Raw genomic sequence first — 10000 nt, 5'->3', positions numbered from 1 at the left:
AACACACACACACGTCAAACACAAACACACACACACACCACCGTCAACCCCCGCCCCCCAAAAAAACAAACAAACAAACGAACAAACAAAAAACTAAAACCAACCAACCAGCAAAAAAACAACAACAAAAAACAAAAAAACAAAAACAAGGGGGCTCAGTCTGTAAGGTCAAGTGGAATAACATGAACGTTGACATTCAAGTTCCGCAGAGCAGGTCCCGCCTATTGATCCGTGTATGTGTACATGACGTCCTCTGCGTGAGTCCGGTATCTCACGATATCATTCACCTTGCGTAGGCAGCAGACAGGAATCTTACATCTTTTGTTGTTGTTGTTGTTGTTGTTGCAGATTTTGTCAACAGCACAATAGAAGTCGAAGAACTGAAAATATTGTCGGAAATGAAAATGTACACCCCCCCCCCTCCACCCCCACCCCCCCACCCCACCAAAAAGAAGATAATAATAATGAATAATAATGATAATAAAATAATAATAAAAATTATAATAATGACAATACTACTCCTATTGCTGCTGCTGCTACTGCCACTACTACTACTACTACTGCTACTACTACTACAACTACTGCTGCTGCTGCTACTACTACTGAATAGATAGATAAATGAACTACAAGAAAACGGTTGTTTTGCATGTTAAAGAAAAGTCTGTTTGACAAAAGGATAGCATAGGGTAGGAAGGCCTAACTGCCAACGATCCAGCCGATGCGACTAGCTCAAAGTGTGTAGCCTACTGTAAAGATAACATGTTGTTCGATAGTCAAACGTAGCTCTTTTGTTTTTAAGGCTTTCTTCCTGAGTGCTATGCAAGGTGTTATATATATATATATATATATATATATAACACCTTGCATGGCCCACCCCTGCGAGGCAAAGAAAGGTAGGTGTCCACACCACAGAATCCTTTCATGAAAAAATCGAACCGGGCGAAGTAAAGGTAGTGAAGTGTCTGTCTCGGACTGAGCTCGACCTCGGAGTAAAGAGGACATTGACCCCGTATTTGGTTTCGGTCCATTGAGGCTTTCTCCGACTGGTTTCACCAGGAAAAGTTCGTCTGCTCATTCATTTCAGCATTTTGTCGACGTTTGAAATAGCAGGGGTGGCTGGGGGTAAATGCGAACGGGCAAGTCTAATTGGCGAACGATGGCTTTGGGTACACTGATGTAGACAACAAGTTAAAACAGAACCAGGTTTTTAACTCATTGGACATAACATATTATGGAACATCGCACCAGACTGTTGCATTGTTGGTTTTGAGCACACATGCACACAAACGTGACACACAAATATTTAAACACACACCCTCTACACCGCACACAAACACACCCTTTTGAAAGTGCTCAGAAAATGTGCAGCATTGCTCGCAAATAGACTCACGTCAAAATATCCTATGGTTTAATTGCAAACGACACTTATATTGCAGATTCCTGTCAAAACTGACGTTCTGATCTGTCACCAATATGCTTTCTTAAATTATTCCAGCACTAGTAGGCTAATACACATTTAACAAATCCGGCGATCAAATCAACTATTTTAAACTGTGTCAAAGTTCAAGTCCTACAACTTGCTTCCCAAGATTTTGAGAGCACGTTTGTAATCTTGGTCTGTAGTGGTGGCGCGAAGAGAAGAAACTCGAGCGCGGAAACAGCCAGAAATAGCTGATGTTTCACTCGGCACGGCTCTTGAAAATGGATATTCATCCAAATTGTTAGAAAACGGTCGAAGCAGACGTTAAATTGTGAAATGCAACTGTTAAGAACGTATCGAAGTGGGGCGGTATACGAATCGTTCGCAGTTACACGCTGTTCGCTTCCTGTGTCTATGACTTGACCAGTCATAATTATTTTCGCCAAGCACTGACATGAACAGTAGCGGCATCAAATGTATCTTGCGATTATATCTATGTAGCAGGGAATTTTCACCCAGACACACAGCTAGAGAGAGAGAGAGAGAGAGTCAAAGTCAAAGTCAAAAATGTTTTTACTGTCAGGCATCTGGCCCATAACAATAAGAGTACATAGTTTCACGAAAAAACATCATGCACTATTTGAAACTGATATTATTGAGACATTCTTTTCTGCGGCTAAGTGCGGAGAGAGAGAGAGAGACAGAGAGAGAGAGACAGAGACAGAGAGACACAGAGAGACAGAGAGAGTACACTGTGACACTTACGCATATTTTAAGGCTGCAGACAAGCACGAGGTTTTTTTGGTTTTTTTTCACTGTCAGCAAGACAGATGGCTTTGTGCTGGCTTCTTCAGCCTCAAACAACTTTCGTGTTGGCCGAAAAGACTGAGAATATTACCTGTTTCTTTGCACTGGCGTCAGTTGTCACGTAGCAGTGAACAAATCCTGAGTGTCACAAACCCCTTTCTTCACACGCACACACGCACACACACCGTACACACACACACACACACACACACACACACACACACACACACACCGCACACACACAGACACAGACACAGACACACACACACATTTCCTTCCTTTCTTTTCCTTCTCTCTTCTCTACCAGTTTCATTCCACAACAAATTGGAGCAGGACTATTTTTCAGCGCGGTGTGTTAGCGTAGTGTGTGAAAAGGTCCCACGGTTGCAACTGGTTTTTTCCGGTTGCTCACAACACGGCTGCTTTCAGTGTGTGTCTGTGTGAGAGAGACAGAGAGACAGACAGACAGAGACAGAGAAACAGAGAGAGAGAGAGAGAGAGATTTTATGTGCATTGCCGCTCTCCTTTTCAGTCGCCACGTCAAATCCGGTGTGTTACAATTTGCTTCTCAGCTGCTTCCTCCGAATTTCACCATGGGGCGAAGTGTAACACACACACACACACACACACACACACACAAAACCACAATGAAAAATAATTTTGATTATAAAACTGTGGAAGGTAATGATCGGTGATGATGATGGTAAAGACGACGGATGATGAAACAGAATGAAACATGATGAAGGTAGAAAATAGCATAAGCGTAAAAGCACCAGCCATACAATCATCACATTACATCGAGCAGACCGTAAGGGTCTGTTCAGACCCGGCGGGCGGGGGCTGCCGTGGGTGGAGGGGGCTGGGGGTGGAGGGGGGGCGGGGGGCACGCAGGGGGGAGGGGAGCGGCGGAGAAAATAGTTCTAGAACTATACCAATACACAGAACTGGGCCGATTGCCATGCTGACACCGGCGAAGCTGGTGTTGTGATGATGAAATCACTGCAAGTTCGAAAGCAGCTACACTGAACCATACCCAAAATAATCACAGTGAATGCGCCTCAGTCGAACTGAAAGAGCAGTATCGGTGAAATCACGAGGAAACGTTGATGACTGACATCCGTCCGTCAGAGATCGACTATCACGATAATTTCGTGTGAGGGGGTATGGGGTGGGGGGGAAGGAGGTGGTTGAGTGAAAAGCCCCGTGTGTGATGAATGTGTTGGTGGGTTGGAGAATGGTTTCAGTTTGGGTGGGGGGTGGGGGACGGAGAGCGGGTTTGGCAAATGAGACAACAGAGTGCCGTGTCGCTTCCCCGTTAATGAATGAAATAATGAGCTGCACGTGACTGACTCGTGAGACCGGGACGAGCCTGGCTTTTACTTTCCCGACTTGGTCACCCGAGTGGATACACACACACTGAGACAGTAAACACCAGTCCCGTTAGCCGGCGAGTTTATTTGTTTTTGTTGTTGTTGTGGTCAGTGTTGTTGTTTGGCGTTGCCTGAGACAGTGTGCGTGTGTGTGTGTGTGTGTGTGTGTGTGTGTGCTGGTGTGTGTCAGTGTGTGTGTGTGTGTGTGTGTGTGTGTGTGTGTGTGAAAGGAGGTATTCGGTTGTGGTTGGGCCGAGGACTGCTGGTGTATGACTGACTCGAGTGTTGTTGCCGCCAAAAGGGATCCCGGCATCACTGTAACACCCGCAACCCCACCCCTACCCCCAACACACACACACACACACACACACCCCGCAACCTCCCCTCCCCACCCCCCTTCTCCGGCCATTGACTGATCCAAAAAGATGGGGCCTGCGTGGTGATTGGCTGTGTGAGTCAGTGTGTGTCCTCTGTGTGTGTGTGTGTGTGTGTGTGTGTTCAGTTTGCAGCTGATTGCATCATCATAGAACACTTCAACACCAAACACACGACTGATCGCACGGGAAACGTTGCTCAGTCGGCGGCCACTTGTGTGCATTCTGCCCAGCGCAACGCAGGAGCGCTGACAGGTCAGGATCTGACGGGAGTGCAGTGTGTCACGGCCGGTGTGTGGGTTGTTGGTTGGTTTGTCAGAGACGTCGACCGACCGAGAACTGAGAATTGAAGGGACAAATTGCATGACAGGTAAATTGCCTGACAGTCCATATGGATGGAAATCTCTTGTCGGTTGTCATGTGTCAATCCATATGGACGAACAGCTGATTCAGTCTGTAGAATATATTATAACACACGCCGGCTCAGTACGGTAGACCAGACCAACGACGATCGTTATTCCCAGAGAGAGAGAGAGAGAAAGGGACGGAAGAAGAATCGGCGCATCGACAGTATTCCAGAACTGCCGGCTGGTAAGTGACGAAGTATCTTTTCTTCTCCTAGTCTCTTTGTGTCACGGCCGGGTCGGCAGTGATCGATGGTGTGACTTACACAGTGTACCATCATTCCGCCGCGCCGGCGGCGGGGCCGTTCACAGTTAAGTGTTGTGGATGGGCGATGTTGAACTTCGAGCATGTTCAACTTGAGTTCCTTTATCACTGATCATCGTCGTGTGATTTCAGTTAAGTTTCAAGTTTTGCTGGTCAGTTCATGTACCATGAGGTATACGTATATGTGTGTGTGTGTGTGAGTGTGTTTGTGTGCATGTGAGTGTGTGTGTGTGTGTGTGTGGAAGAGATCTGACACGCCGGCACACAAACTTGATCAAGACAAAACGTGATCGTGTGTGTGTGTGTGCCAGGTGTGTGTGTGTGTGTGTGTGTGTGTGTGCTGGTGTGTATGTGAGTGTAAGTCACCGGCAGTGTGTGTGTGTGTGTCAGTGTGTGTGCCGGTGTGTGTGTGTGTGTCAGTGTGTCCGAGTCTGTATGTGTGTGTGTGACTGAGTGTATTTGTCTGCTCTGCCGGTCAGTGTGTGTGTGTGTGTGTGTAGACACACACACACCGTGGCACACACACACACACACACACAAAGAGAATGGCGGCAATGTTTGTGAAGCAAACTCCGTCGACCACAGACTGGAGTTCATCAAGTCATGAATAACGTCCAATGTCGCGGGAAAGGGAACCCCATTTATTCATTTCTTTTGCCTCATACATCCAGCATCGAATAAAATAAAAGCAGAATTCACGGATCGACGGCAAGTTGAGGACCCAAATAATCGCGGGTTGTCCTTGGGGGCGGGGGGCGGGTGGGGGTGGGGGGGGGGGTGGAGGAGGAGGGAAAGACATTTTTTTCTCTCCAAAATGGAGAATGTGCTCCCCTTATCCCCACTCTCCTGAAAAGAACAACATACTAGTTCGATTCCCATCCCTTTCAACAACAAATGTACCTCACTAACGCGGACACAACCGTCGCTTTTCAATCACCGATTTATTTATTTATTTATTTTTTCCTCCTTCCAGTTTCGTCAGCGCTGGACCAGTCGATGCGCGTGAGTTGTCGTGTGCGTGGCAAAGATCTTGCCGCGCGAACAGCATCAGTGCAAGTAGCTTTTTAATGTGTTGCTGAGGAAAGCATGCGCCATGACCTGCGCAGTGGGGCCGTTTCTGTGCAGTGCTGTGTCGTGCTTGCACCTCAACCAAACATGCGTTTTCCTTCGAACTGTTTTCCTTTGCCACGTGGAAGAGGAGTGGTTGTGACTGGAGGAAGGTAAGACTGCATGGGGAGGGGAGGAGGAAAAAGGAGTGGGTGGGGATGAATACAATAGAGGGGGTGGGTGGTGGTGGTCTACCACGGTGGCACTGACTGACCTAGAAACTCGGAATCAATGCCGTGCCAGCCCGTTCGTCTAAAAACGGCAGCTATCGATGTGTTGCCATAGAAACACGGAACTTCCGAGCTTGGCGGCTCTGCGTTTCTAGGGGGGAAAAGGGGGTTGGCCTTCAGAATATTGGTTTATATTTGGTGTGTGTGTGTGTGTGTGTGTGTGTGTGCATTTTACACTTCGGCCATGGCGAAACTGGGAAGAAGCATGAAGGCTTAATTTGACATATGTGAGGGTTTCTCTCTCTCTCTCTCTCTCTCTCTCTCTCTCTCTATCTATCTATCTATCTATCTCTGTGTGTGTGTGTGTGTGTGTGTGTGTGTGTTTCTGCGTGTACAAGTTTTTATTTTAGTTAATTTTTTTTTTACTTACTTTGATTAGTAAGTCGTTTTAAAGCACTCTGTATAATTATTTTATATTTTGTCGTATATTGCATTGTTGTATGTGTCGGTGTTGTGTATAAGATTATGTTGTAATTCTGTATGCCTGTATATGTGTTAGTGTGTTACATGCTGAGCACTTTGTAGGTCTGTGTTATAACCCCCCCAAAAAACAAAAAAACAACAACAAAAAAACAACCCCAAAACCTTAGTGTTTTTGTGATTTTTTTTCTTTTGTTGTTGTGTGTATATCTTCAAAATACGTATGATCCTTTTCAATACTGATGTGTCGGTATAGGCTACATCATAATCATTATAGAAACAAACAGCACACTGAAATTCTTTTTTTGTTTTTTGTTTAAACAGTATTTTATTTGGAATATGTCACATAGCAACACAGATATAGATGAACAGGACAACAAGAAAATCTGATATAAAGTCCTGTCCTGATACATGTACATACTAAATATGTGACGGATGTCATCACAGTTAGAAGGTTAAATGCGATCATACATAAGTTTCAACAAAACTAAGATATAAATATATCATAGAGGCTGATTACATGACAGGAATATGGTGGAAATCATTGTTACTAATGAATATCTATGATAATGTGAATTCCTATTCATGTCACGTTTCGCACGGTAATTTTTATGGAAGAATTATTGAAAAAAAAACAACAACCACCTAAAAAAACCAAAACGTAAAAGGTTAAAACGTAAAATGGTTAAGACACTCAGCTGCCAATACAGAGAGCCTGTGAGAGCCTGGGTTCGCATCCTGTTCTCGCCCTTTCTCCCAAGTTTGACTGGAAAATCAAACGGAGCTTCTAGTCATTCTGGCCGGATGAGACGATTAATCGTGGTCACGTGTGCAGCACGCACTTGGCGCACTGAAAAAGAACCCATGGCAACGAGAGTGTTGTCCCCTGGCAAAATTCAGTAGCAGTCCACTCTGATGGGTACACACATAGTTTATACATGCATGCACTCAAGGCCTGACAAAGCGCGTTGGGTTATGCAGCTGGTCAGGCATCTGCTTTGCAGATGCGCTGTAGCGTATATGGATTTTCTGAACGCACTGACGCCTTCTTGGAAAAAAAAACCAAAATTGGAACTGAAAATATCTTCATGTGTGTGCACAAGAACCGAAAATGAACAGGTCTGCACATTATGCTGGCATGGTACTTGAGGAAATTTCAGAAACATTTTGCATCTGTGGAGGATGAGGATTTCCACAATGCAGAGGAAGCTTATTTCCGAAAACGACGGTATTTGAATAACGCACGTGACACTGCACTTTTGTATTTGTATTTTTATTTCTTTTTATCACATCAGATTTCTCTGTGTGAAATTCGGGCTGTTTTTGTATTTTTTCCTGCGTGCAGTTTCATTTGATTTCCCGATCGAAGTGGATTTTTCTATAGAATTTTGCCAGGAACAACCCTCTTGTTGCCGTGGGTTCTTTTACGTGCGCTCTAAGTGCATGCTGCACACGGGACCTCGGCTTATCGTCTCATCCGAATAACTAGCGTCCAGACCACCACTGAAGGTCTAGTGGAGGGGGAGAAAATATCGGCGGCCGAGCCGTGATTCGAACCAGCGCGCTCAGATTTTCTCGCTTCCTAGGCGGACGCGTCACCTCTAGGCCATCACTCCACAATGCATCTGTGAAGGAAATGATTTAGCAGAGGAAAGTGATTTCTCGAAAACTATGGTATTCGACTAAAGCACGTGACACTTGGCACGTTCTAGATCTGATGTCCCCCAGCTGTACTGCTTTGCTGTTTGTTTGGGTTTTTCCCCCCTCTTACATTTTCCTTTGTATTAACTGGACCGTAATGCAAGTCAGAAAAAATCAGTGTTTCAGCATTGCACAAAAGGTTTAGTATATTCCGCCATGGTCATCGTGATACAGCACATATGTGCACACAGTGTCTACATACCATCACACACATTCTCCCCCTCTCTCTCTGATATATATATATATATATATATAATTGTGTGTGTGTGTGTGTGTGTGTGTGTGTGTGTGTGTGTGTGTGTGTGTGTGTGCATAATTGTATTTGTGTGTATGTAACCATTTCACATACCGATGGACAAAGCACAAATTCAGTAACATTTTTTTTTTTGGGGGGGGGGGGGGGGGGGGTCAGTGTGAATATAGAGGCACCAGGCGCAGGAAGAAGCGGTTCTAAGCGCCCCCCACGGTTTGTCTCAAAGTAAGACGAATCGTGGGGGTTGCGAGAAAGTGGGGTAGTTCCCGTCCACAGTTTTCTCTCAGTTGCGAACAGTTCCAGTTTCTCACAATGTGTGAGAAAGCGTGGGAAGTCCCCCATATTTTGATCAGGAATATTCCCTTTATCATCGGAGTTTTGTTTCTTGTCTTTTCCCAATGCAGATCTTAGAGCGAAATGAGAGGGAGAAGGAGGGGGTGGGGAGGTGTGTGTGTGTGTGTGTGTGTGTGTGTGTGTGTGTGTGTGTGTGTAGAGGAAGGGGGGGGGGCGATACAACAAGGACGGTCATGCAAATGACTACGGTAGCGAAGACATCGACAGCAGTGACTCTGAAATTGACATCTATTCATTGTATTTCACGTAAGATGGATCACTGCAGTGCATCGACCTCAAAATCATCATCGCAATCAATAGCAAACCACGAAATCAAGGCAATGTGTATAACTCAAACAGAAATAGAATCATACCAAGGCTTGAACCGAATCTTTTCCGAGGGATGTTGGGGAATAGCGTCAAAATGATTCAACTTACTACATGAATGTGACAGAAAAAAGGTGTTTTTTCCATGCTTTACCCTAGCACAGAGAGCGTGAAAACGGGACCCAACTGGTTTTGATGTTTGTTCTGATTCAACCTTTTCTGTTGCATTTACTTAAGAGTGTTCTCCATTTCATGCTTGTTCATATGTTTATCTGTTTATGTTAGCAAGATTGCACTGAAAATAGATTCTCAATTTCAAAGAGGACACTCCAAAATGAAAACATTATTTTAGAAACAGAGTGAAAGAAGAACAAATAATATAGCCAAGGGAAACACACACGCACACACACGCGCGCACGCACACACACACACACACACACACACACACACACACACACACACACACACACGCACTCACTTACTCACCGTCTCCACCTACACACACACACACACACACACACACACACACACTCACTCACCGTCTCCACCTACACACACACACACACACACACACACACACACACACACACACACACACTCACTCACTCACACACTGTCTGAGTGAGGTCTTGCCTCTGTTGTTTTCACATGATTTGCTCCTGCCATCCATGTCTGTTATAAATTATTCTTATTTACCAGTCATAAACATGTGCACGCATGTGTGTGTGATGTGCGCGTGTTGCGATGTGCGTGCGTGCGTGCGTGCGTGCGTGTGTGTATGTGTGTGTGTGTGTGAATGTGCGTGTGACTGCATACATGCTGATACTACGTGTTTCATTTATTACTGTTCGTGGCCCGCCGTTTTATTCCGGGGACGAAGGCCTAACGTAAAACCTTTGTCATTTACATTGTCTCTCTGACAAGGGCCTGGTGGGATAACAGCATTGTTTTCTTAGCTGATAAACTCATTACCCTGCATGGTACAGTAT

General features: G+C 45.2%; 1 protein-coding gene across 4 annotated transcripts in view; it reads left to right on the top strand.

Moving 5' to 3' along the window:
- Positions 1-4151: 4151 nt before the first annotated feature.
- The window catches only part of LOC143293860 (sialin-like), a 71381-nt gene continuing 65532 nt past the window's right edge, over positions 4152-10000 (top strand). For 3 of the 4 annotated variants that reach the window (XM_076605164.1, XM_076605162.1, XM_076605161.1), the window contains exon 1: positions 4152-4562. Coding sequence is in view for 2 of the 4 variants with exons in the window: in XM_076605162.1 (XP_076461277.1) it covers positions 4367-4562 (196 nt within the window). In the remaining 2 variants the exon portion in view is untranslated. Of the gene's footprint in view, positions 4563-5709; positions 5861-10000 lie in introns of those variants that run through there. The other variant, XM_076605165.1, reaches the window with a different exon arrangement.

Source organism: Babylonia areolata, chromosome 19 (genome assembly GCF_041734735.1).
Source record: "Babylonia areolata isolate BAREFJ2019XMU chromosome 19, ASM4173473v1, whole genome shotgun sequence".
Lineage (NCBI taxonomy): Eukaryota > Metazoa > Mollusca > Gastropoda > Neogastropoda > Buccinidae > Babylonia > Babylonia areolata.
This window is presented reverse-complemented; position numbering and strand designations above follow the sequence as displayed.